The sequence below is a fragment of the Amphiprion ocellaris genome, chromosome 3, assembly GCF_022539595.1.
Source record: "Amphiprion ocellaris isolate individual 3 ecotype Okinawa chromosome 3, ASM2253959v1, whole genome shotgun sequence".
NCBI lineage: Eukaryota > Metazoa > Chordata > Actinopteri > Pomacentridae > Amphiprion > Amphiprion ocellaris.
In genome coordinates this window covers 9,724,970-9,752,353 of record NC_072768.1, presented here as the reverse complement: position 1 = coordinate 9,752,353, position 27,384 = coordinate 9,724,970, and the positions used below count along the sequence as shown (strand labels likewise).

Sequence of the window (27,384 nt, the reverse complement as noted above, 5' to 3'; positions counted from 1 at the left end):
TTTACTACAGAGTCCTACAGGTGGAACATCTGGCCTTTGTTTTAAGAAGCTGAATATTACTACCTCCTCCTACAGAATCATTATCAACCGACTTGATCGCAAGGTGACCATCTTTACACGCTGTAATGTACTACAAAATATTGAATTTATCCCACATATATAAACTGGGTGTTTCATCTTTATCTTTCTCTAGGTGACAGTAAACTACAGACCGGCTAGACTTCCATTCTCACGCCACTCCCTTTATGTGGAAGACACAGGCAGCATGTATCTGATCCACACACCTGGCGGGATAAGCATACAGTGGTATCATAGCACAGGCATCATGGTGCTGCAGTATATTGCTCCCAATAATACATCTGTGCCCACTCGAGGTCTGTGTGGTGAGTCCACGTACACACACACACACACACACACACACACACACGCACACACACACACACACACACACACACACACACGCTTTGACTACATCATCACAAGCTTCATTTATCTAAGTGCCATCTTTCAGCACCTAAAGGCTTAATGTCTAAACTGCAGCATCACTTTGACTGGAGTCATTATGGGATATAACAATTTGAGATGTCGAGAGCCATTTGGTTTAATTAGGCACTTTCTCGCAGACATTATCTCACGCCACATTTGTAGCACTCACCGGCTAATGCAGCAGTAAAACTCCCATGCACATCTACACCAACATACCTGTCTGCCCGCCGTGCCAGGTTGTTGTGATGGGAATCCAGAAGATGACCTGAAGCTGCCCAATGGCACCGTGGTCAGAGAGGTGGGAGACATGATGCTCTTCCTGCAGGCGTGGAGGGTCCACACCACTGATGAGACCGAACACATGCGCAGGGTTGGAGACAACTGCACCACCGGGGACTGCTCCACCTGTCTGTCTATGCTCCGCCAAAGAGCTTTCACACCATGCCACAGCAAGGTACCTTCCAGTGTGCTACATAGCAGTGATTGCGCACAAGCTTTATTGTAGATGTGCTGAGTTATTTTGTTGGGATTTCAGTCGATCAAAAGAAAGCTATTTATCATCTGGGGCATATATCGAGTGAAAAATGCCAAATATTCAGTGGTTCCAGTTACTCAACTATGAGGATTTTTGGTTTGTCTGCATTTTATGTCATCGTGTATTGATTGAATGTATTTGGGTTTGGAAAGGTTTGTCATTCATTGTGGGAAATTGTGACAGGCCTTTTTTGACACATTTTTCAGACATTTTAAAGACTACATTGATTAACTGTTGTGTTATCTAAACAACAAACGAGCAAGTTGAAGCCCTCCGTGGTCTGGTTGTGTGTTTGCAGGTGCCTCCGGAACAGTTCTGCGACATTATGTGGGCCGGGGATCTGCACTACAAAGATCACCAATGTGACTTTCTGGCTGCCTACGTGGCGGTCTGCTACACACATCAAGTCTGCATCAGCTGGAGAAGACACAACTTCTGCCGTAAGGAGACGCAGGAAAAGAAATGACAGACATGTCCTCAGATGTACTCAGTCATGTTCCTCGTTTGCTCATGCATTGCTAAATGCCTGTCATCTTGTAGCTTTGCGATGTCCCCCTGGAAAGGAGTATCAGCCATGTGTGAGCACCTGCACCAGCCGCACCTGTCTGAACAGAGAGTACTATGAGGAGACCACCTGCTCCTTCATCAGGGAGGAGTGTGTGTGTCGTGGTGGAACCATCCTGCACCGTGCTGACTCCCCGTACTGTGTAACTGAGGACCGCTGCGGTGAGTCAAAGAGTAATTACATGCCTATCTGATGAAAATTGCACTGTCTCATGTTCTGCATTAGTTTTCCATTGTGCTTTATATTAGTTTAACACTCACATATCCACAAAGTGTATTTACTTGATTCTTGTGTACTCAGTGTGTACGGATAATGACGGTAACCCCCGTTCGCCGGGAGAGGTGTGGAATGGCTCTGCTCGAGGCTGCTGTTTGTACAAGTGTATGGAGAATGGCTCTGTGGTGGCTGTCGAGCCAGACTGCAACTCTGTCCCTACACCACTATGTGAGAGAGAGGGAGAGTATGTGCTGGATGTGCTGGAAGAAGGAGCTTGCTGCCCAAAGAAAATCTGTGGTGAGCAAATCATTTGTGCCTAATATGAACCTTTATAGAGATAATGTTTAATCTTTTCCCTTTGTTCTGTCTGTAAGCCTCTCCCTTTGTAGTAATATTACATTGCTGATTATGTTTCACCAATTCTGTATCTGAGAAATATCCACAAATCCTTCTAATTTCAGAATAAATAAGACCCATTAAATTATCTTTCCTTATCTTGTCCTTTTTGATCCTTGTCAGAGTGCAACATGACCATTTGTGACAGTGACGCTCCACCTTGTGATAATGGGAACAGGCTGGTGATTGGTTACAGCACCATGTCCTGCTGCCCAGAGTACCGATGTGGTAACTTCCATTTTTTCAGATTTTTCCTGCATTTATTTGACATTTTTAAACTTGTCTGTTAAATATGACATTTGGGCAGAATGACATAATCACTAAATGGTCTTCCTCAGAGTGTGACCCCATGGCATGCCCTCCCATTTCTGCTCCTGACTGCAGGGAAGATCAGTTCCTTGTTGAGGTCAGGGGACAAAAATCCTGCTGCTACTCTTATCTGTGTGGTAAGTTTTAATTGCGGTGAACAGGTCAAGTTTATACCATAAGCGTATAGTTTTAGGCTGACCATCTATAGCTCCTTCTTTCACACTTCCATCAATTACAGCCTTGAAATTGTGTTTGTTTTCTCTCTGAGCAGTCTGTGAGTCATGTATTGAGCCCATTCCAACTTGCTCGCATGGAGAAATTTTGGCTGTGGATCTAAACACCACCAACAGCTGTTGTCCGCAGTACCATTGTGGTAAGATGTCTGTGTTGGCATGTGTGTGCATGTGTGTCTGTGTCTTAAAAGTAATACTTGCACTTTTATCCCACATTTTTCAGTGTGCGATGCCAATCTGTGCCCTGAATCATCTGTGAGCTGTGCACCTGGTCTGTCTTTGGTTCAAACGTCTGTCCCCGGGCATTGCTGTCCTCAGCATCACTGTGGTACACTCTTAAAAACATGCACATACGTTAATTCACACACACACGTATGCGCACTGTTGCATACTATTTGTTGCTGGTGTCAATTTACTGCTGTGTTGATGATTGCAATAATCCCAAATGTTGTCATGGCTGTCACGTACTTGCTTAAACTTCACACTACCTCTCTCTTTAACTTTATTTCTGTCACGCCCAGAATGCCAATGTGAGGACAGCTCTCTTCCCATCTGTCAGGTGGTAAGTCAGCAAAAAGCTGCATCAGAAGTCACTGTCTAATCAGGTTTTTGCCAGAAGGAGGGAAAAGTGAGCAAATTCCCTGAAGTCAGCATTCTGTTTTGTCACAGGGGGAGGTGCTGGTTGAGCTTCCGGACAGCAGTACCAACTGTGGCTGTCCTCAGCATGCATGCCGTATGTGTAATCCATGCTTGAAAGCACACAGGCACCTAATAATAGTCTGACAACAGACTCTTACCTGCTTCATAATGCTCAATAATCCACAGTTCCTGATGCCTGATATTTAACATGAAAAAGTAATTATTTCTTCCGTGTTTATGCGTGCATGTGCAGAGAAGGCAGAGGTGTGTCTATTCCAAGGGGTGACAGTGCTGGGCCCGGGCCAGTCTCTGGTTCAGTACTTTGAAGGAGAACTGTGCTACACTGTCCAATGCCTGCATCACAAAGATCCAGACTCTGGCTTCTATGCAATGGAAATCACGTCTGTCAACTGCTCCCAGAAATGTGGACCAGTACGTATGCTACACGTCCAACGCACTTTGATAGGTCACATCAGTGTGACTAGATACGTGTCTCATCCCCTTATGTTCCTTTCTGCATTTTTTGTTTGGCTTTATCTTTATAGCACCAGGTTTATGTATCTTCCACGGACCCTCAGGTGTGCTGCGGCTCCTGTAAAAATATCTCCTGCACTTTCACCAATGAAAACGGGACAACAGAGCTTTTCACCGTAAGAACAAACACATGAGCTCAATACTCCCTTTTGGAAGCGTTGCTAACTCTGATTGCGTGTGCAGGCAGGGAGTTCCTGGGTGGAGAACTGCACACGTTATGACTGTATGGAAACAGCGGTGGGAGCAGTGATACTTGCCTCTGGGGTGATTTGCCCACCTTTCAATGATACAGAATGCATTCAGGTCAGGACCTCTGAATTTACTGCACATCTGAATCTAAGTTTAATCTGTTAAAGCCACTTTTAATTACAGTTATTTCCGGTCGTATTTGTTTCCCATCATTTCAACTTTAAACTTTGGTTTGTCTGTTTGATTGATTCATTTGTAAACCCATCTTGTGTATTAAACTGTGTTTCTTATGAATGTGCTTCTAATTAGATCTGGTTTCTCATCTTATTCTCCTCCTGCAGAATGGTGGTGTAGTTCAGAGCTATGTGGACGGTTGCTGCAGGACATGTGAGTCTCCAAATTTATTAGGGGCTTCTGGTAATGCTTTGAGCACTCGATTAGAGCGGTGAGCGCCTTGTTGCCTGGCAGTGGATGAGCTTATTGGCTGAATGGTTGGGGGTGTGGCCTTTTCTAGAGGGTGGTGATAAAGCCTGTTGGCCTGTGGCTACGTTTCAAAATCCCTGGCTTTCCAAGGTGTCCCTAAAATCTTCTACCAGCATATTCAAGAGCCAGCACAACTCAAACAGAAGTAAAAATAACGAAAAAGTTCTGAAAAATTAAATACAATTATGTACACTACACTTATCATTTCATAGTGATTACATAACTTCCCGGACTTATACTTTAGAGGTGATAATCTGTGAACTGTTCCTCACATCTACTTGACAAAACGATGTTGACTAATAATGCTTTTCTAACTCGTTTGGATTCAACCCTTGTTAAACATGCAGTGGGGATATTTTCTCTCTCTTTGGATTCAGCATTGCAGCCTTACCCGCTTGCCTGCTTTCGCAGTGTCCTTGCAGTTTGGCCAATCAGGGTGCGCCACAGTGAGCGCTTTACCAATGAGGATGTGAGATGGTGCAGGGGTTAGAGTTTGCCCTGCTGAGCTTTGTAGTACATCCAGTGACTACGTTCCTTGGCTGGTTGCCTGGAGTGGCCCAAAAAAGAAGTGAAATCCATGTGCATGCCAGCTGCACTGATTCCATCTTCTGTGTGTTTGTGTGTGACATTAAACTGTGTGTTCTGAACAAAACATAATCTTGTGTTCTCCTGACGTTCTGTGAAACCGGATGGCTGTGGTCCCGACGATGCTCCCAGGTTCTGGAGTGGGTGTTTTACCATTTACAGTTAATCCTGTAACGCCCACTGGTAGTACTAACTGTGACACAGGTACCACCATCTTGCACTATTCCCACTTACAGTGATTCTTTGGCATCCTGACTCTCAGTGACTCATTCCCTGCCCTTTTAAACTTTGCATGAATGCGTGTGTGTGTGTGTGTGTGTGTGTCTTGTCTTTTCGTTTCCTTTCTCAATTTATGCTTAACCCTTAAAAGGCACAGAGTAATATGAAAAGCATCTGTAATAGAAAGAGCTACATGAAATCCAAGTATTAGCAGTTATTTTTAAAAAATTTTTTTTGCCTCAGTGTTATGTAGTCATCCATTTGGACGAAGCAGAGATTAACTACTCTTTTAATACGTTCCAGACCTGCACAGATTTCATTTGACTACCTTTGATTGGTGTAAAAATAAGGTTAAGTTTAGATCAGTAGCCATTTGGCGGATGTCTGCTGTGAGACCTGTGTCCCTCCCATCACCCAACTGTCAATCAAAGCAAGCTCCTACTGCTGGGCAACAAAGAGCCCTGTTCAATAGGCATTTCAGGGTGTGTGAGGTCTCTGTGGTAAAATGATCAGTGTATTTGTGTGCGAGCATACATCTGCCAGTGTGCAGATTTCTTTGTGTATGTTTTGAACTTGCATCTGCTTATATTCTGCTGTTGAAGATCTGTTATTTTACTAATGTCATGTTACTGCTCTGAGGTTCCTATAGGTCTGGATGGCTATGGCTGTGTGTTCTCAGTTTGTATATTTTATTTCCGTGTGAACCTATGTGTAGGTAAAGAGGATGGCAAGACATGTAAGCGTGTGGCCATTCGGACTACCATTAGAAAAGATGACTGCAGGAGCAATGCACCGGTGAGAGGCAAACGAGTCATTAATGTGTATAATAAGGAGGCTGAGTTGGTGAAGACAAAATATTCTGAATAGAGTGTAAAAATCCAAATTACACTTTGTGTCATGGCATTATCCTCCTCCTCTTCCAGGTTACGGTGTATTCTTGCGATGGCAAATGTCCATCTGCCACCATATTCAACTTCAACATCAACAGTCATGCCAGGTTCTGTAAGTGCTGCCGTGAGAGCGGACTACAAACCCGCTCCGTCACACTGTACTGCTCTCGCAACGCCACAGTTGTGGAGTACAACTTCCAAGAGCCTCTGGACTGTTCCTGCCAATGGAACTAAAAACAGGGTCCGGGTGGAAATATGAATGAGAGCAGGATAAATGAAGAATGTATAAATAACGGGGTGGGATGGGAGGGAACATCTGAATTTTAATGTGCTAATAGACAAGCGTGAAAACCTGAGATGTTTCATTTTGTCTTAACAGTACACTCTACAACACTGACCCTGAGTCATAGTTGTAACTAAATATACTGAACATAACTTATGTAAGCGGGAGATTGTTTTGAAGTAGTTTTGTCCGCACTTTAGTCTGTATTGTCTTTATGACCTGCTGTGCCAACCCAGTTAACTTTCTAGTGCTTCCAACTGATGGTACCATTAGCCTTTTATCGTACTGTATATTAACAATTAATATGTTGAAACAACAGTTGTTGCATTTTGATGTATCTGTTGTGTTCCAACATTGTATGTGCATTCTGGTTTGTCTTAGGAGATACATTTAGCCTTTGTATTTTGTTTCCTTAGAAAAGTCGAATTGTTTTGTAAAATGTGATGTGTCCCCTCTTTGTAGCTTTTTTTTTGTAGTGGTTTAATAAAAGATTTGACAGTGCCAGTGTCTACGTACAGTCTACATTTTGCAACACTTTCTGTGCCCTCATGACCTACAGTGTGTCCTTTTCACACACCCTTCCACTTCCTCCTTCCATAACCCTTATTACACACACATACTGGTCCTGATTCAGCATCCCTAGCGCTGACATCTGTTTATATTTCACTTTGGAGAGGTTATTGCCAAGTGGGAGTCGCCCCTTCCACAACAGAACCCCTCGGTGGACTCAGCTTTTTGTCTGTCAATCATTTCTCCCTTTCACATTCCTGTCATTCCACATGGGCCAGTGCTTCCACCACACCCGGCTCCGGAGCCAAAACCGTTCTCGCCACTGAAATGCTATGAACAATTTGAAGCACAGGCTCATTTTAAAGGTTGAGTGAAGTCATGAAAACAACATCTCAGACCTGTCTGCTGAGACTGAGTGGCTGGCCATTGCTCACTCAGAGGTGTGAGGCTGGAGACTTTGTCCACTGAGCATGTCTTAATTGCCTTTGAAACACCACCACATCTCTTATCCCCCTTCCTGCTTTGCCTCAGTATGCCCCCACATCCTCGTCTCCCCACCTCTTGCTCTCCTCGGGGGCACAGCCCTGGAGTGGCCATGTGCCCGCGGTTGTCATGGTGAACTGCTCTTATCCCAACAAAGAGGCAGAACCAATTGGGTTGAACTAATACAGGCACAATCTCTCTCTCTCCTCCCCTCCCATACACACAGCAAGGCTGCCTCCTCCTCCTCCTCCTCTTCCTCATAAGTGTCGCTGCTTCTCGGAGGAAACAGCTATTAAACGTTGACTTTCACTACGCGCTAAATTCAAAGTCCAGCCTGTGCGTAAAATCGAAGTAAAAGCTTCTTCTCGATTTAAAATGACTTAGTAGTTTTAAATCACTTCCAAAAACTTTCAATGTCTTAGAAAAAGGCATTTTAGAAAAAGTTTCAAACGTTGGATGGCACTCAGCTGTACGTCACAGACCCAAATAGCTTGGGACTTTCCACAGGCGATGTTTACGCACAGCTGTTTTGGGTTTTCTTATAACGCTCCCAATGGCTGAACGCGCACACAGGATCCGCTGTTTCTCCCTGTGGAAGTGACTGTGTGCATCCAAGTGGCTGCTGGGAAGGTGTGCTTGAGATGAGATGGATTGAAATTTCCAAATGGAGCGTCTGTGTTTACTTGCCAGTTTATGTCAGGTAAGATGAAGGCCTGCTCGGCTTTAATTCCTCTGTAAAGCAGCTTTTATTGTCTTTACATGTGCATTACTGCTATTTAATGTGTGTGTTGCACATAAAAATTTTGCACACACTTAGTTGTAATATTTAAACTCAGCAAACAGTCTATGTATTTGCCTTTCTCCAGGTGGCCTTGCTGACCTGTGAACAGCATTCAGACCCTGTTGAGGTTGAAGCTGTGTTCCAGTCCTTCCCCTCCAGTCCAGATCCAGACAGCTACACAATCACCTGCAGACCTGCAAGCAACCATCTGGTAAGAGCACAGGCAAAGGTGGGAAATGGCAATGAAAGTCTCGTTCCATCTGTTTTTGTACAGGATTCTGGTTTAGTATGAGAAATGAACACTGTTCTCACTTTTTTCCCAAACATCTTTGCAGGTGTACGTGGAGCTCATTCATCACTCAGCATGCTCTCCAGACTGCCAGATAGCACTGCGAATGGCTGAGGACCAAAACGGTTATAACATCACACTGAGAGCCTGCAGGAATGATACCACGCTCCAGGCTAAGACCTTTCACTTTGGTGAGTGTCTGCAGATTCTGAATGCCTCAGTTCTTGTGGTATTCGTACATTTTTTTTTGCAGTGGTTACCAAAGTTAACGTCTTCTCCTATGTCCCCCAGTTCCAGTGTCCCTGTCCTCCTTTCATGTTCACAGCTCAACCACTGCTGCACTCCTAAAATGGAAAATTCACAGGCATCAGATGCTATCCTCCTTGTCTCTATACAACACACGCACACAGTCTGTGACACACATCTTCAACCTAAACTCCTCAGAGATAAAATCTCAGCACACAGTGATAGGTCTCCAGCCTGGAACACGCTTCAAGGTTGAAGTGGTGGTGACTACAGTTCTCAGACAGTTTAATGTGACCTTAAAGCAGAGACTCAGCACTTTTATGGAAACAGGTATTCTATACTTTCACTGTATGCAACCACAGCTTCACTGAAAAACGAAAAACTAACTGCAGGCAGGAAGCTGTTTCACTTTGATGATGATGTCTCTCTCCAGCTCAGTGCCCACCTGGCTGGCTGGCTGATGGGAGAAGCTGCTACACCGTGAGAAGAGCAGGTTTGACCTGGAGTGAGGCCCAGCACAGCTGCTCAACCCTGGCAGCTGGAAGTCACCTGGTGAACCTGAAGACTCTGGAAGATCTGCTTTTTTTATCTTCTTATCTCCTGACTCATGACAATCTGCTGCTGCTATGGACTGGACTTAATGACCAGCAGGTAGCCATATTACAGAAAAATATATTTTGTCATCCTTTTCATCCTAACAGTAAGTGTCGTAATAACCAAAAAAAGCTTTTTTTCTTTGTTTAATCATTCCTTTTACACTGTTGGAATAGCTTTTCAAACACAGGATTGTGTTTGAAAATTGTCATAACTAACAAAGCATTTAATAATTTAAAAAGGGATTTGCCAAAATAACTTTTTGAATAAATATTTAAAGCAACGTGTGTAAAGTTTATAATCTGTAGGGGTTAAATAGTTGTCAAAAGCGTACTGCAGGACAATAAGTTTGAATATTTCCCGCAGTATAATTAAACTTCCTGTCACATGATGTCACATAATCCCTGCGCAGATTTCAGCACCAAAGAATAATCCCGTAGGACTTTTTGTAAGTTTGTTCAGATTAAAAATGTTGACGTTTGTGAGAAAAAGAAACAACAGATTTGACAAAATGATTATTATGTAATGTTTTCTGAAAACTGCCAAAAGAAACAGTTAGAAAATGAGATTTAAAGTCTTAAATAATAATAATAATAATAAACTATAAATAACTATAAAATATTTTGAAACTATTTACTGTCATTTCAGAGATTTTCTCCATTTTGTTAAATTGCAGATAGAAAGTAGAAACTATTGATTTAGATGTTGACTGTAAAAAAAACAAACAAAAACAGTTTTGATAATACACTTCAATGTAGATTTAGAATTTAGGCACTGCTCGTATACAATTGTCTAATCTATTGCTGAAGTTCTGATGAGCAGGACATCACTGAAAGATGACTTTCACAAAAAGTTGTTTACTTTGTAAACTGAAAAAGTACATGGCAGCCATTTGCTAATTAAAGAGGAGCTTTGTTTTTTCATATTTTAATGACACTGGGCTGGTGTTGTCTCTTCCTCGCAGGAGGAGGGTCTACCTCTCTGGTCTGATGGCTCATCATATAACCAAACAAACAATCTGCTGACTCTGCTGCCAGCCAGTCAGACAGACTGTTTTGCCTTTCAGAGGAACGCCACAGGACCAGGATACTTTCTCACTCCATTCTTCTGCAACATCCCCTTACCCTTCATCTGCCAGTACCAGAGTGAGTATCTCGTTTAATACACCTTTGTTAACCAGATTACCTACAGCACATTAATTTTTTTAACATTTCTGAGGGGTTATAATTAGGGCTGGGACTTTAACGCGTTAATTTCGATTGATTAATTACAGCTAAGATAACGCGTTAGAACTCATAATGCAATTAATTGCACCCTCCTCAGTTCCCTCATTTCTGGCACACCGGTAACTCTGATGAACACTCCAGCCCAGTAGGTGGCGGTAATGAACATAAAGTCTGTCTGCAGCCGTGAAGAAGAAGCACAGGAAGCACTGAGTGAAGTCAGAGATTGCGCTTGTTGGGCAGAAAGTTTTCTTTTAAAAATCTTCCCGATGGCAGCTTGGATAAAAGCCTGGTTGTGTGCAAATTGTACAACAAAGAGTTTTCTGATCACTGCGTCACTTCAAGCCGACGGTATCACCTCAATGTAAAACATGTTGCTGTTAGCACCAGAGCTAACGTTAGCTACGAGTCATGCTAACGGCTAACGGTGTAGCCATCCCATAATAGACCACTTTTCTAGACAGTGCTTGAGTTTACAGAAAGTCTTAAAATGTTGAATAAAATCGCTATAACTGCACTTAGATTTGCAGTAATCTGTGAATGTAGCAGACAGATGAAAAATGCAGATAAATAGAAATGAAACGTTTTTGTGGTTTAAGTTTTTACTTCGCCGAGGCTCCGCCTCCTTGGAGGAGGAAGAACCTAAACAACAAAAATATGTCTTTTAATAACTTCATTATAAAATTTTTGTTTATAAAAAAATACATGAATAAAAATTGATATTCCTATAAAAAAGAACCATCAAAATGACACCATTTATCAGACCCAGAAAAGATGGAAACAGAATGAATCTCTGGATTTTCAACTTTCTGAAGCTCCTTGAACTACTTATGCTGATTTTATGTGCCATACAGTGGAAAAAACAACTAAATTCAGGCTTTAAGTCATCAAAATCACTTTTTCTATATGTCCCATTTTCCTTTTTTAAAATCAGTTTTAAATTATAAACATGTATATGTCTATTCATTGGTTCAACTGTCAACCACAATTTTATTTGAATTGAAAAACTTCACTTATTGTGTCAAATATTGCTATTTGACAAAACTGCAATTAAATTGCGATTAATTAATTACAAAGCCTGTAATTAATTAGATAAAAAATTTTAATCGCGTCCCACCACTAGTTATAATTAAACTGTTGCTTGTTAAAGCTATTAATGGGCATTTAAAAATGTTATTCATTACATTATTTTGATGTGTAACAACATTTGAGCACTTTTATTGCTTTTTTACTCCTCAAGTTGCTAATATATTATTGTTTCTCTCTCACAGCCCCTCCAGCTTCTGCCTCCTTCTCGTTTGACCTGGTTCAGGTGATGGAGCAACAGGTAGAGCTTCGCTGGAATGACCTCTCCCCCTTTAACTCACTTAATCTTTCATCCTTTGAGATATTCCTCCAGTACCAAGAGAGGGAAAATGGAGATTCGGGTCAAGGTGAAGAACACAGACGCAGGAGGCCAGAGGACGAAAAGGGGACGAAGAGCCTGAGCAGCATTAGAAAAATTGTCCGTGTTCCAATTTCCCTCTCCTCTAGAGGAGTCACTGTGGCAGGTTTATCTCCAGGGAGCATCTACTCTTTTACCCTTCAAGCCTCTCACCCTTCTGGCTTCAAGTGGAGCTTGGGACAGATGCAAATGGCATACACTAGTGAGTCTCCTTACCACCTCTCATCCACATATCTCATACGCAAAATAGTGTACTAATTAGGGCAGCAACTAATGAATATGCTTGTTTTCCATTATTTCCTTGATTAGATGTCTGGTGTGTAATATGTCAGAAATGCTGAAAAATGTGTTTCCATGGCCCAAGATAGCATCCTTAGTTGTCCTGCTTTGCACACATCTCATATATATTCAGTTTGCTGTCATGGAGAAGTAAAGAAACAAAAAATATTCAAATTTAACAAGCTGGCGTCACACTAGTTTTACATTTTTTCTTAAAAAATGACTCAATCGCTTCTCAGAATAGCTGCATTAATTGACCAGTTGTCAGCGAATCAGTGAATTGTTGCAGCTCTAAAACCATTAGATGCTAACTTCAATTTTTATGCTGTATTTCTTACAGGACCTCTTCCTCCTCAAAATATAACTGTAGGCCTAATCACAGCCAGTCAGATTAGTGTCCACTGGATGCTGCCAGGAGCACAGTATGTGGCCAGATTGACATTTGTTGTACGCTATGAGGACATTTCTTCAAGACAGGACAAGGTAGTTGGAATGAACAACATCTCCAGGGTGTCTCGGACCGGTGGGTTGCAGTCCTACACTGCTGTGATTGGAGGGCTGGAATCTTACAGGAAATACAGGATTGAAGTTTACACAGTAGCCCAGCATGGGATAGAGAGCTGTGGACAAACGCCTCTGATTGTACAGACTGGTAAGCATGTTATGGTACTGTATAGACTTAATTTATGAAGTTGCTTTTGATGAAATAATCTTTTTAAAAGTTTCCAAATGCGTAACTGCTACTGTCTGCTGTGCTTTTTGTCAGTAAATGGAAATCTCCCATCAGATACTGGAGACATGACAATTATTTTGTAGTGCGATATTTGAACGGATTTTGAAAAATAAGGCAAAATGACTTAATATTCACAAAAAATGTAAATTATACTGCATGTTGGTTCCATTTGTAGATGATTTTATTTAGACAGCTAGTGCAATAATTACATTAGACTGGTTCTCTGAAGTTTTCCTGTGAAGTTCAGCAGTCTTAACATGTGATGCCAATATGAAACATTTCCGTAGGTGAGAATATGTTAGTCACAATGTGCCAAGAAGTAAACATTGATAGTTTCCTGTTTAAATGAGCCATGTGGATAAGTAGCCAAACATGCTCACATCTAAGTGGGTCAGTTTCAGTGTGATTTTATGAAGTTACCTGTCAGTTTTTGAATTGTTCTGTAATCACATTCACCCACTGGCATTCTTTGATGATCCTGACGACAATGATGATTTGCAAGACACATTTAGAGTTGTTCGTCATTGCTTTTTTTGTACATGGCTTAGGCACAAATGGCAAGAAATTTGCCGACCTATCCTGCAAACCAAGTTGTAGATGTAGTTGTTGATTAACTTTTAAACCCGCTTTCATTGACAACAAAGTAATGTGCTTTTATTTACACTTCTTAGCGGTGATGGCTCCTAGCGGCCTGGTGGTGTCGAGCCTGAGAGGAAACCTGACAGTCTGCTGGATCAGTCCACCTGATGATCCCCCAGATGGTTATTACCTCACATCCCAGCCGCTCAAAAATCCTGCTGCTTCTTCACTGTGGATAAACCAGTCCAGCCCTGGTGCACTCTGGGTAGATGAATCCGTGTGTGTTTACTTGGGGACATTTACTCCTGGTCAGACATATGAAGTGGGAGTCGCCGCTATGAGGGGAAATGACAGGAGCGAGAGGTCCAGCATCATATGCACCACAGGTAAAAACAAAAACACTGCCCAAAAAGATGTTATCTTTCTGTTTAAGCTGTTTATTAATCTATCTTTGTGTCTTTTTGTCTGTGTGCAGCTCCAATGCCAGTGCAGGTCGCAGTCCCTCTTTCAGTGGGCACCAACTATGCACAACTGTACATCCAGCATCCACAGCTGGGTCTGATTGATGGGGTGAAAGTGTGTGCGTGTCCAGGAGTCTGTGACAGTGCATGTGAGGGAGTATGCGAGTATATATGTGACTGGCATTCCCTCGCTGCTGACGTGCATATCGTAACCCTTAGCAACCTGAGTCCAGGATCACAGTACCAGCTGAGCGTGTACAGCACCAGCAGAGAGCAGATCGGACCACCGTACTACACTCCCCTCATCAGAACAAGTGAGTCATCTCTGCTAGTATAGCGTGCATGTATTAGTCATTCATATTTGAATTGCTTCTTCTTTTAGAAGTGTCAGTTCAAAAAACCACTTTAATGACCTCACAGCTTAGTAGGACCATCAACAACCTCCTATCTGATTGTATCAGCTCTGCATCCAGCATAATAACTCTTACTACATTGCCAACTCTCAGCTATAATTTGAATAAGTTTATACTGACAAAGAAGGGTCTGGGTGTGAGATATTACCCTTTTAACACACTGCAAGGGTTCAAATCAATTGTAGACCTGGCTGCTAATGTTTCTTCAACGTTAGTTCATGCTCAGGAGAGCTCAGAGATGAATGGGAGTTGAGTGTTGCCCTTTAGATTGAGGAGGAGTACTCTGTCAATATGATGAGTAAGAAGCAAACCCCTGGTGATCTTTAGAAACGGAAAGGCCAGGGTACAGTTCACACAAATATACAAAAAGAAACTGATAGAGCTGTGGAAGAAACTAAATCAATCTCTGTCAAAGTGATGGCAAGAGGAAACCGTGGAGGCAAACAAGGGAACAGCTATCACCTCATCTGTCAAACATAGTTTATGTTATGATATGGGCATGAATGGATGTCGTTGGAATGCAGAGGTATACGGGGCCTTTTTCTGTGCTCAGATTCAGTCAAATGTGTCAGAAGTTATTGAATGATGCCTAGTAATTCTGCAGGACGACAATCCTAAACATACAGTCGTTACAGCCAAAAAGAATGAAAAGGTGGAGTGTCCTTAAGAGAGCTGGATCTGTCTCCTGATCTCAATTCATTTGTGACCAGACTAAAGGCAGAGAGACCACACAGCAAGGAGGAGCTGAAGATGGATGCAGTAAAGGCCTATGAGAGCATCAATAGGGAAGATGGAAAGTATCTGTCTATAGAACTTAGAACAGATATCCACTGCTAAGCGATTTCCAGTTTAAATGAATGTGTTTTGAAGCCGAAGTACCCGCAGAAAACCCACGAATGCACAGGGAGAACAAACTCCATGCAGAAAGATCCCAGGCCCATTATGCGAACCAGGGATCTTCTAGTTGCAAGGCAACAGTGCTGACCACTGATCCACAGCGCAGCCCTCTCTTTATTCAGGCATGTGTTAATATCTTCTCGTACAATTCTTTCCATACAGCTGCAAAATAAAGCTGAGACCTGGTACTCGAATGTAATATCCATTATTTTATGCCTCATTGGATGCAGTGAAGAACAAAAAAATATTTGTAGCTGTCCACATAATTTCAGTTTGGACTGGGGAAAGCATTTTTTTCTTCTCTGGCTGTTGTTTCCAAGAGTCAAACACAGGTTGTCACGGCATGGGGGTGAACCCGAGCAGAGAGCACACAGACGAGGGACGGAGGCAAGAACAAAGGTGGATTTTATTGTTTAAACAGAAGTTCAGGGAGTGCTGGACGGGGTGGGAAAAACTGATGTCTGGAGTAACTGAACTAAAGGGGAGGGTGGGGGGTAACTGTACCAGGAACCAGCGGCTCGGTTGGCATTCTCCGTGGTGGGGGTAGGTTGGCGGCGGAGAGCGGGCAGGACAGCCTCGTTCCGGGGTGGGCGACAGGCGGGGTGTTTTCCAGAGCCGAGGGGGGCACACAGCAGGCAGAGACGAGTAGGGGATCCAGGAGCAGGCAGCAGGTCCAAGGTGAGGGAGGGGGGTGGTCTGGTCAGGATCCGGAGTGCAGGAGATGGGAGGACAGAGCAGGTGGGACCGGGCAGCTGGGTCAGCGGAGCTAAACAGGAAAAACAGGGTTAGTCAAGGCAAGGCTTTTTCAGTGGAGAACTTTAGCAAAAGTGCAAGGCGAGACAACTGACTGCGTGAGCAGAGTTTATTATCTGGCAGGGTGTGGAGTGTGAGGCCAGCTTTTATGGTGGAGATGATCAGCAGGTGTGCTGCACCGCAGCTGCCTGGAGTTCCATTGATGAGTGATTGGTGATGAACAGCAGCTGGACAGAGCAGCTCTGCTGAGCTGCAGCAGGAAGGTGGAGAGAGGAAGAGGAGGAAGGAGAGGGAGAGGGAGGATGAGGGAGGTCAGGTGGAGGCTGAAGCTGGGACAGAGGAGGGAGCCCAGACACAGGTCAGCTAGAAGTAAGCAGCAGTTCCACTGTCTGCTTCAGTCAAGGCTGTAAAGATACAACGAGCCTCTGTGTTCCTGTGTTTTGTCTCTTTGTTAGAAAAGCCTTGACTGGGGTGAAAATGGATCACCATTTATCCAACAGAAGCATCACACATGTCTGGTATTAGCGTTATTTGTACACCTAAAGATCTTGTCTCAGCCTGAGATGTGGTGCGTTCAGAATTAGGGTGACAGAAGATGCTCTTGCAATATGTTTTGTTTGTCATTGTTTTTCTCAGTATCACCAATAAACACCTCTTCTTCTAAGACATGTTGGATGTTGAGGTCTGCTCACATACTGTGGTGTTTAAGTCACCTGAAATCCTGCATGCATCAGTCAGTAATATGGAGTCTAGTCCAAGAAACCACATATAACAGTATCTTACACTGCCACTTGACTGAAGTAGAAATTCCTGATGTCATACCAAATGTAATGCAGAGTTATGTGGCTTCTTTGAGCCACGATTGATTCCCAAATTTAAATGATCTTTGCTGTTTACTGTTTGCGTTCTGTGTTTTACTCTGATCAGGAGAGGACACTTTTTTCCTCCACATGATTTTGCTGCTGTAGCCATCCTCCTCTGGCTTCACTTAAGAGTAGTTTTTACATCCTCATCTCATGCAGATTGCAGCAATCAGATTTAAAATGTAATCCACTTTAATGCTGACACAGCTTCCCTGCTTCTTCTGTATGAAGATTTTTGGCGATAACTCAATAATGCTAATATTACATTGTATGATATAAAGGGTCTTATTCTGAGCCAGAGCACTTCTTAAGGCAGGCACATCGCTTTGTGGGAAGCCGCATATCAAGGTGTAACACTGATATGGCTGAGCTTCTTTTCTGTCTGGGTTCCTAAATTAAAATAAGATAGAGTGCCTGCAGAGCTTGGATTTAAAGAATTAATATTATCTTTAACTCTCTGAACCTCAAGCTGTTTTTTTTTCTTCTGTCACATTTTTACTCACTGTGAGCTTGTTTTTCACTGCCATAAAAACTCCTATACCTCTATAGAAACAGTATAACCATGGATCAAAGAGGAGAGGACTCAAAAATGTCTACAGAAGTTGGAAGTCTTCGATTATATATTTTTTCTCAGAATTGGAAAAACATGAAATCAACAAAAACAGCATCTTTTTCCAAGTGCCCATAGATGTTACCAAAACTGGAAAGACATGGTGACTCTACGTATTATGGGTATTTTACTACTTTCCCCCCAACACAGCCTGCAGTTCAGCCCAGTTCAGCTGAAAAGTCCCTGAATTTTTGTGGCTTGGCGTTTGGTTGCAGAGAAGTCACTGATGGAGTCATGGTTGCTCCAACAAGCACAGAAAATTTTTAGTTTTCTACACAATCTGCCAAAAGCAAACGGTTAGTTTTGTTGCAAATTGATTGTCAAGTGATTTTGATGAAATGTTATGATTTTAAGCTAGATCTGATAAAGTTTAATGACAAAACAGAGGAAGCTTAGATGAGTAGTTGGAGAACCATCGAACAATTTCTGTTTTTGCCGTTTCTGGCTGTGATGAATGAAGTCATTTTGGTCATTTTTAAGATAAAATGTCTTTCAAACTTGTCAGTGAGTTTTGGAGTTGAGAGGGTTAAAGTTATTTATAAGACTAAGTTGTCATTTAACCAATTTATTTTAGATTTTAATAAATGTGATGTTCACACGTTTTTTGCATTTAGTAATTATATGTATTTATTGTGACTGTAATGCTTTAACTCTTTGCGACAAATCTGGCATCTATTTTATAATTTCGCAAACCAAAGATAATTAGTATTTTCAGCATGCTAAAGGAATAATTATAGTATAGATTGTGGTATATGTTTTGTGATTTTAGGCCTGGCTCCTCCCAGCAGACTGAGGGAAGGCGTGGTGACCGACTCATCCATAGAGCTGCTTTGGGATCCAGCTGAAGGAGAATCTCACAGTTATGAAGTCACCTGCTTCAACTGTGACCACCCTCTCCAGGTAAACAAAACAGAATTTGTATGTTTTCACCTCTTTAAAAAGCAGATCTGCTCAAGCTCATGTTTGATTTCCCAGAGTGCTTTCCTACATGCTGGTAAATAATTAAATGAAGAGCGTTTGCACAGACTGAAATGACTAATTACTTCCCTTGAGCAAGGAACTAATCAGCAGTTGCATGTGGTGACCAGTAGTTTGCATGTTTTTATGTATCAAACATTAATATGTGCACGAGTGTAATCTCCCTCTCTCTCTAATTATTGCTGTAAGAATCACACTAAGGCTCTTAGTCAGCCTCTTTGCTTTGATTTGTGTGCCACAGGTGCAGAAGGTGTTAACTCAGAGTGCAGTGTTTTCTAGTCTGACTCCGGGCTTACTCTACCACTTTGCAGTGCGGACAGAGAAGGAGTCCTTCACCGACAGTTCACCGTCCACCGTCAATATCACTGCAGGTAAACACACACACGCACACACACAAGCACCTCCATCTATCTTTTCCAATTCTGAATATGTGTGTTGTCTTGCATCTGGCAGCTCCCAGCCCCGTGGAGATCTGCCTCGTCAATAAAACCACATCATCCATATGCATTAGTTGGAGTATGGGCAGGGGACTGGTGAGCGCCTTCCTCCTGTCAATCAAAAACAGAACATCCATTCAAGAGCTGGTCATTACTCATCAGGAGCCCAGGTCAGTCTCATTCTTGTCAGCCTGTATACAAAATATTGACGTTTAATGAGCTTGGAGGTACCATCACAAGATCAGAGCTTGTGCTTAAAAACACTGATGACTGGTTTTGTATTCACAGATCGCACAGCTTTGAAGGCCTGAATTCTGGAAGCCGATATACAGTTGAAGTGATTGCTGTTAGTGGAGAAAGAAGAAGTAAACCTGCTACTATGATCCTACATACTAGTAAGTGAAGACATATGTAATACACTGCGCCAGATATTTGTTCTTTGTGTGCCTAAATGTGCAGGCATATGTGAACCACCAAATTAATGTTGCATGAATTAAAGAAGAAAGATTATTATTACAAAATTATAGAAGAAAGTAAAATTATAATATCATATTTACCAGGACAGACTAAATTTGGTTTCAGCCCTCATTCCCTTCACTGATAACCTATTACAATATTGTGTCGGATGGTGGTGTTACATAAATTATTTTTAAAATAGAAACTAGAACAACCCTTGAAGCACAGATAGAGCAGCCAAAAAAGGAAATTATCTTTGCTTTTCCAATGATAGCACAGACTTCTCATTAATTTTACAGATAGATATGTTTACCAAGAAACACATTTAAATTAGGGTAAATAATTTAGTTTCAGTGGAAAGTGCAACAAAGCACTATTCCACTGCAGATTAGAGGGAAATATTGTATATTTTTTTACTGTGCTAAATATGAGAAATACGAGATTTACTTCACAGATGAACATTTTAGCAGTTTTTTCTATTTTACTACAATACATAAAATAATTTAGTAATGATGGTGCACTGCAAGGGGTTAAACTGCTCATAAATAAATAAAACACATGGCACAAGACACACTAAAGCATCATAATAATGTTGCAATAATGGGGTATATATAACACTATACCTCTCTCAGGGGACATTTTTCTGCATTATAAGAGTTTTTTAATTGATACCACAAGTACATTTTGCCTATTTTAAGTTAAATTAAACACCAAAAAAGCTTCCTCCACCTCTGTTGAGCCTGGATCTCAGTGCTCTGTCATCTCCAGTTTTTCCACCTGCTGTTATAAAATGAAGCATAACACAAGTCTGCTTCATGCCGTGACTGATGACAATGATGAGGTGTCGGTACGTGGTGTCACATGCTAATGAGCGACTTCTCTCCAGTCCCAGAGGCGCCACAGGAAGCGTCTCTTTCAGAGCAGGCTGTGACGTCTGCGTTTGTAACCTGGAGACCACCACCAGGACAGGTGGGGGAGTACAAGGTAAGACACTACCACATGTGTCCATGTCCACAGAAACAGATACAGACAGTATCGATTGTTGAGCCATTGTAAGCTCCAGACAGATGTGCCCACTGGTGTGTGTCCTTGCCGTTTGTCTTACAAGCACATAACTCAAAATATGACACAAAGATGTCAGTTGCGTAAGGTTCTGCCCTCACCTGTTAGTTACTTAGCAACCGCTGTTGGCGCACCACGGATTCGGTTTCCAACCCTTTAAAGATATATGACCTCCGTAGAGCAAGGGCCAGGAAGAATGACCAAGCACATTACATGCAAAAAAGTCCACATTTAGTTATTCTATTGATATTTTTTCCAGTAAAACTAAATGAGAGACATTTTACCATCTAGTATAAATGATAAAAAAAAAAAAAAAACTAAAATCTGCTATATTTTCACTGTCATTAGTTAAGAATTGATTTTCCAGCCAAGACTAAGGATTGTGTTTTGTTCTTCTCAGCTTCGTTTTGGCAGGACATCCATGAACAGGGAGTCATGGGTTCACGTTCTGGTCAAGGGCACAAGTTATGAGATCAGGGGTTTGATTCCGGGGTCAGACTATGGTGTCAGCATTCAGAGTATGCTGGGCTCAGACGCAAGTCAAGCAGTGCACAAAGAATTTAGCGCACGTAAGAGACACAAAAACATACACAAACACACAGGAACACATAGGCCTTAACGCCATACAGTTACTAATGCTTTATCAGTCAGAGCATACAGTAAAAAATTGTTGCATTTTAGTCCAAATTATGAAAACTGCATTTGTGAAATAACAAAAATTGTCTTCCAGGCCCAGCAGGACTATGTGGCCTTCATCTAGATAACGTGAACTCTTCCTCTGTCTGTGTGAGCTGGGACCGTGCACTCGGAGAGTTTGACTTCCACAGAGTCAATGTGACCAACACTTCAGTCACAAACACAATCACCATACCCAAAGAGGAGCGGGTTGCCGTGGTGACAGGGCTGCTGGACGGCTGCAGCTACAACGTGAGCGCTGAGCGAGTGAGAGGAGAGACAACAGGAGTCGCTGCCTTTCTGACTGTAACCACAGGTAGATGATGTTACAAAGACCACTCTGGTCGACACCCCGTTACTGTCGTCTGTCCTGATAGTGTCTTCATTAAATTACAGAAACTTTCTCCACCTCTCTGACCATGTGTCTCCCTTTTCCCTCATGAGTGCCAGCCCATGTGCAGGGACTATGTGTCGTGAATGTATCCGCACGTGCATTCTCGCTACGTTGGAAGCAGGCAGTGGGTTGTGTGAGTCATTACCAAGTGAACCTGCAACCAAACCAGGGACAAGTCACAGTTCACCCTGCACGTGATGGATATGTTCAGGTAAATGCATGTAGTGTGTGAAATGCAGGCTATTTATCCAGTAACAACTTAAACAGGGCAGTCAAGTTCATCTAAATGCTATAAATGCAATGATAACAATCTAAGTGAAAAGCACAAACCTAGAGCTTCACACTTATATCTGTGTTCTTATAGAGAATATACAAAGTACACACACACACACACACACACACACACACACACACACACACACATACATACCTGTTCAACCAAGTCCCGCCCCTTACCAGCTCTTCCCGGCTGCCAGGTGTCAGATGCCCCCCAAAATGTAACCTTACACACCACATACACACACACATAGAGAGCACACAGAGCACAGAGTTGAGTAATAGATCTCATTATTTATTAAGTTGCCCTCATGAGCTCAACCCTGAATCATTCATTTGCTTAAGCAGCTCTCCCAAGAGAGGAAGAGAGACCACAGGGAACGCATTAGCCTTGTGCTAATGAAAAGACCCACTGCCCATACCGCTAAAATTTTGGAATACCTCAAGACGAATATCCGCTACTATACAGTGCCTGGACGACTAACCCTGTGACCTTTAACCATGAAACTAACCAGCTTCTAGACTTGGAGTCACCGCTGTTATGCACAGTGGATTACCTGTAAAACATTCCTGCTAAAGTTTGTGCACTAATGCTGGATGCAGCCGCACCAGTAAGGCCTCTAACCTGCTGCAACTTAACTAAATCTAACTCTGCTACCCAGCATGGCTTTCCTCTCAGTCATCCTGCTGCTCACACTCTGCCTGGGACAGATGCACTCACAGGTAAGACTTCAGCATCGGATGCATGTCGATGTTTACACGCTTACTGTTAATACACTAACCACTCACAGTGTTCATTTACTGTTTCAGCTGTAGAAGTACGTGCACATGCAGCTAGATAGACTGCAAAGCATATACCCTTTCTGTTAAGGGCATGTACGTGCAAATACCGAAAATGTTTTGCCGTATTCCTGAGAGTGTATCATCATGCTGCCTCTCAACGCACTGATGTCACAGGTGCCACTGCTGGCTACAACATGCACTCAAGCAAAAACCCTGCAACACCAGAGACACTGCTCATCTGTCTCACACATATGAAAATACAGACAAATGCAACCACAAGCTGTCATCCATTCACTGCCGCCCACCCTCGGATTGATACAGATGGCTGAGTCGAGTTGTGGAAACTCTTTTTAATAGACTACATAATGAAATATAATAACAGAAGGCTGAGTGTCTGTAGGGTTATTGGAGAATCAACTTAGATGTATTGTGTCATTTAGATGGGCTGTTTCTTTTTTATGCTCGCTGTTAATTATGGAGATTATTCAGCAGAATAATGAGCTTGTTTGGACAGAATAGCAGCAGGACATCGTCACCCTGGGCTTTTGGAAATTGTGATGGTGGCACGTTCCCCTTATTCGTTCATTTGCACAAATGAGTAATCAAGATGATGTTTTGTAGATTAATTGGTAATGAAACGTTTGTTTCAGCCCCAAACTCAGATGGGTGGACAACTTGGTGTGAAGCCGAACTTTTGTATATCATCATAACGCCAACCAAAAAACTATGTAAAGGCGACTTCACACAATACGCCCCCCGCCAACCAAAGGAACAATACATTGTGATCGACACCACATGACAGTGGCCACTATAGTAGGAATAGTCTGAATAGAAACCTGACTAAACCAACTGAAAAGCATAAAAAAATTTGACAATACTAGTATTACTATGCACAATTTTATAGTTAATTGAGTTAAATAAAATCCAATTTTGGATCCATTCAATAAAAACTAGGGCTGGGACCTTAACGCATTAATTTAGATTGATTAAGTGCAGCGAAAATAACGCGTTAAAAATAATAACGCTTTTTTTTCACCTTCCTCAGTTCCCTTATTTCTGGCACACCGGTAACGCTGATGAACACTTCAGCCCAGTAGGTGGCGGTAATGAACCTAAAGTCTGTCTGCAGCCGTGAAGAAGAAGCACAGGAAGCACTGAGTGAAGTCAGGCACTGGTGAACAGGAAGATGAGATTGAGCTTGTTGGGCAGAAAGTTTTCTTTTAAAAATCTTCCCGATGGCAGCTTGGATAAAAGCCTGGTTGTGTGCAAATTGTACAACAAAGAGTTTTCTGATCACTGCGTCACTTCAAGCCGACGGTATCACCTCAATGTAAAACATGTTGCTGTTAGCACCAGAGCTAACGTTAGCTACGAGTCATGCTAACGGTGTAGCCATCCCATAATAGACCACTTTTCTAGACAGTGCTTGAGTTTACAGAAAGTCTTAAAATGTTGAATGAAATCGCTATAATTGCACTTAGATTTGCAGTAATCTGTGAATGTAGCAGACAGATGAAAAATGCAGATAAATAGAAATGAAACATTTTTGTGGTTTAAGTTTTTACTCCGTTGAGGCCTAACCTAACAACCTAAACAACAAAAATATCTCTTTTAATAACTTCATTATAAACTTTTTGTTTAAAAAAATTACATAAATAAAAATTGATATTCCTATAAAAAGAACCATCAAAATGACACCATTTATCAGACCCAGAAAAGATGAAAACAGAATGAATCTCTGGATTTTCAACTTTCTGAAGCTCCTTGAACTACTTATGCTGATTTTATGTGCCATACAGTGGAAAAAACAACCAATTCGGGCTTTAAGTCATCAAAATCACTTTTTTCTATATGTCCCATTTTCCTTTTTTTAAATCAATTTTAAATTGTAAACACATATGTCTATTCATTGATTCAACTGTCAACCACAATTTTATTTGAATTGAAAAACTTCACTTATTGTGTCAAATATTGTTATTTGACAAAACTGCAATTAATTGAGATTAATTAATTACAAAGCCTGTAATTAATTAGATTAAAAAAAATTTAATCACGTCCCACCACTAATAAAAACACATCTAGTAAACAGTGGGTGAAACTGTTCCTCAGCTGCATGTGCTCATCAGAGAACAAGAATCAGGAACCACTGCGGTATTTTAATCCTGAGCTGGCCGGTCTTGTGTGTTTACGTGTATGTGTTCATGCATATGCTGTGAACAGGTGTGTTTTGCTGTGTCCACAGGCCAACGTGGCGAATGTCAGTCCAGGGACACAGTACACTGCAACAGTCACAGCAGCCGCCTCGTCCAACATCAGCCCCGGAGTCAGCCGCATGATCAATACTAATGAGAGCGGTGAGACGTGCACAAATTCACTCACCGTTGTCTCGTTATTTTGTCTGTTTTGTTTTGGGGCGTTAAAGTACGGTCAGGTTCTCTTTCAGGTGCCCTCTGTTGTTTCATTCAGTCACTGTATCGCGCTTACAGTACACACACACACACACACACACACACACACTCACACACACTAGTGAAGAGGACTAAGCATTGTGGGTGTGTGCGCATGTATGTGTGTGTGTGTACTTCCTTCGCTGTTTAATTCCTTTTAGGTAACTTAAGCCTGGGCTTTTGAACCACGGGATGAATGGGTCTGCAGTGAATGTCAGTGAAATGCCACTGCTGTGTGAAGCCTTATTCATCAGGGTTCGGCCTACAACACATTCACGCAACCCCAACACACATGCACACACCCGCACATGCACACACACTCGAAGGATCGGCCCACTGTAGACAACAACACCATTCTTCAAATGACACTGTGTTCTGTTGAGTGATTCAGTACTTATTAATCTCAGGATGTATACTAAGTTCTGCTTATTGGTTGTGTTTTGCACAAGATGGGATTAGATAGGACAGTGGAAACATTCTGGAGCCCACTGAGATGCCAGTTGGCTCCAATACTGACAGTTAACACGCAAATGTTTGCACAGCTGTACAATATGCAGCTAATTGGGTGAAATCAGATGTTCTGGTTGCTGGTATTCATCTCATCTCCTCTCTTTCACACATTCATTCTCCAGTCCCAGAGACACCTTATTCTCTAGAGGGAGAAGCTGTCGGCTCTAATGGTATTCTGCTCTCCTGGAAAATGCCGAGTGATACCTCAACTCCTGACGGATATGTCATCAGGTAGTTATTCGCTGTCGTGTTAGAAAGTGGATTCAGAATTTATTTTGGTCTTAGCTGTGTCTTACGTGCAAGATTCAATGGAGATTTATTGTTGAAGTTGCAGTTGTTACCACTAATTATATGTGGTAATATCATTGTGAGAAAACAAAGAAATTATGAGTTTTCCAATTTAAAAAAAAACATATGGTCAATACATATTATAGTATGTCGAGAAATGTAACTTTAGTTGAAGTTTTTGGAAACTCCTTGTTATTGTTATTTACTGTGTACCCTGTATGTACATAGCTGTTGTATAATGCACACTAAAATTGTACGGTTTTAGCAGGGGAAGAAATATTCAGATCTCTATTTCATATTTACTTACAAGTAAAGTCTAAAGCCTTGCATTCTAATCTTTAAAGTACCTAAGTGTTATCACGTCGCTATGCTAAGTGGCCTTTTTAGCGTCTTCTACTGTTTGTTACAGGATTGTCACTGATCCATACAGTGACCAGCCACAACATTAAAGAACTGACAGGTGAAGTGAATCCCTCAGAGTATCTCGTTACAATGGCACCTGCCAAGGGATGCGTCAGGGGTGATATATTAGGCGGCAAGTCAACAACCAGTTCTTGACATTGATGTGATTGGAGCAGGAACAGTGAGCAGCGTAACGGCCAAACTGTCATGTCTAGACCACTGGGTCAGAGCTTCTCCAAGATGAGGTGTTCCCAGTATGCAGTGGTTTGTCCTCCTAAGAAGGACAACTGCTAAATTAGTGACAGGGTCATTGGCACTCAAGGCTCATAGATGTGTGTAGAGACCAAAAGGTGGCCCCTGTGGGTCAGTCCCACTGGAAAGCTCAGCTGAAGACCTTATTGCCACTTATCATACAAAAGTGTCAGAACACACACAGCATCACTGCTTGTTGTTTATGGGGCTGAGTTGCTGCAGAATGGTCCAAGTGCTCATGCTGACCCCTGCCAAAAGTGTGTGAGCGTCAGAAACGAACCATGGAACAACATAAGAAGGTGGCCTGATCTGATGAATCATGTTTTCTTTGATATATTAAGGACAGCTGAGTGCATGTGCGTAATTTACCTGTGTAAAAGATGGCAACACGATGCACTGATGCTCTCATCATGTTCTGCTGGCAAACTTTGAATCCTGGCAGTCATTTGAATCTTACTTTGACACCTTAAATGTTCCTAAACATTGTCGTACAAACAATCCCTGATGGTAACAGTATTCCCTGATGGCTGAGGCCTCTGTCAGCAGAGAAATGATCTCTGCCATACTGCAAAAATAGTACAGGAACATGACAAAGACTTCAGCGTGTTGACTTGAACTCCAAGTTATCCAGATCTAAATCAGCATCAAGATTTCGTGAGATGTGCTAGATAAACAAGTCTAGCCTGCAGAAGCCCCACCTTACA

The 27,384-nt window shown here is 42.1% G+C and overlaps 2 protein-coding genes across 3 annotated transcripts in view; both read left to right on the top strand.

Annotated features, from left to right (window-relative positions):
- Positions 1-7,063, top strand: part of otogl (otogelin-like) — a 28,088-nt gene extending 21,025 nt beyond the window's left edge. Inside the window, exons 40-58 of the mRNA XM_035950536.2 lie at positions 11-103; positions 194-383; positions 723-940; positions 1,320-1,461; positions 1,562-1,747; positions 1,887-2,099; positions 2,322-2,426; positions 2,537-2,644; positions 2,779-2,880; positions 2,964-3,068; positions 3,262-3,302; positions 3,410-3,473; positions 3,633-3,811; positions 3,925-4,029; positions 4,097-4,216; positions 4,444-4,489; positions 5,303-5,374; positions 6,105-6,184; positions 6,313-7,063. Coding sequence (XP_035806429.2) covers positions 11-103; positions 194-383; positions 723-940; positions 1,320-1,461; positions 1,562-1,747; positions 1,887-2,099; positions 2,322-2,426; positions 2,537-2,644; positions 2,779-2,880; positions 2,964-3,068; positions 3,262-3,302; positions 3,410-3,473; positions 3,633-3,811; positions 3,925-4,029; positions 4,097-4,216; positions 4,444-4,489; positions 5,303-5,374; positions 6,105-6,184; positions 6,313-6,513 — 2,370 coding nt within the window. The 3' untranslated portion in view covers positions 6,514-7,063. The remainder of the gene's footprint in view (positions 1-10; positions 104-193; positions 384-722; positions 941-1,319; positions 1,462-1,561; positions 1,748-1,886; positions 2,100-2,321; positions 2,427-2,536; positions 2,645-2,778; positions 2,881-2,963; positions 3,069-3,261; positions 3,303-3,409; positions 3,474-3,632; positions 3,812-3,924; positions 4,030-4,096; positions 4,217-4,443; positions 4,490-5,302; positions 5,375-6,104; positions 6,185-6,312) is intronic.
- Positions 7,064-7,843: 780 nt separating this feature from the next.
- ptprq (protein tyrosine phosphatase receptor type Q) overlaps positions 7,844-27,384 on the top strand; it is a 47,742-nt gene continuing 28,201 nt past the window's right edge. For both annotated transcript variants that reach the window (XM_055008424.1, XM_023275382.3), the window contains exons 1-20: positions 7,844-8,255; positions 8,422-8,547; positions 8,672-8,816; positions 8,917-9,201; positions 9,305-9,522; positions 10,430-10,610; positions 11,960-12,334; positions 12,752-13,063; positions 13,816-14,109; positions 14,199-14,498; positions 18,490-18,620; positions 18,940-19,069; positions 19,152-19,305; positions 19,424-19,530; positions 20,478-20,575; positions 21,054-21,222; positions 21,384-21,644; positions 21,773-21,933; positions 25,024-25,135; positions 25,861-25,969. In XM_055008424.1, the coding sequence (XP_054864399.1) occupies positions 8,220-8,255; positions 8,422-8,547; positions 8,672-8,816; positions 8,917-9,201; positions 9,305-9,522; positions 10,430-10,610; positions 11,960-12,334; positions 12,752-13,063; positions 13,816-14,109; positions 14,199-14,498; positions 18,490-18,620; positions 18,940-19,069; positions 19,152-19,305; positions 19,424-19,530; positions 20,478-20,575; positions 21,054-21,222; positions 21,384-21,644; positions 21,773-21,933; positions 25,024-25,135; positions 25,861-25,969 (3,704 nt within the window). In that variant the 5' untranslated portion in view covers positions 7,844-8,219. The remainder of the gene's footprint in view (positions 8,256-8,421; positions 8,548-8,671; positions 8,817-8,916; positions 9,202-9,304; positions 9,523-10,429; positions 10,611-11,959; positions 12,335-12,751; positions 13,064-13,815; positions 14,110-14,198; positions 14,499-18,489; positions 18,621-18,939; positions 19,070-19,151; positions 19,306-19,423; positions 19,531-20,477; positions 20,576-21,053; positions 21,223-21,383; positions 21,645-21,772; positions 21,934-25,023; positions 25,136-25,860; positions 25,970-27,384) is intronic.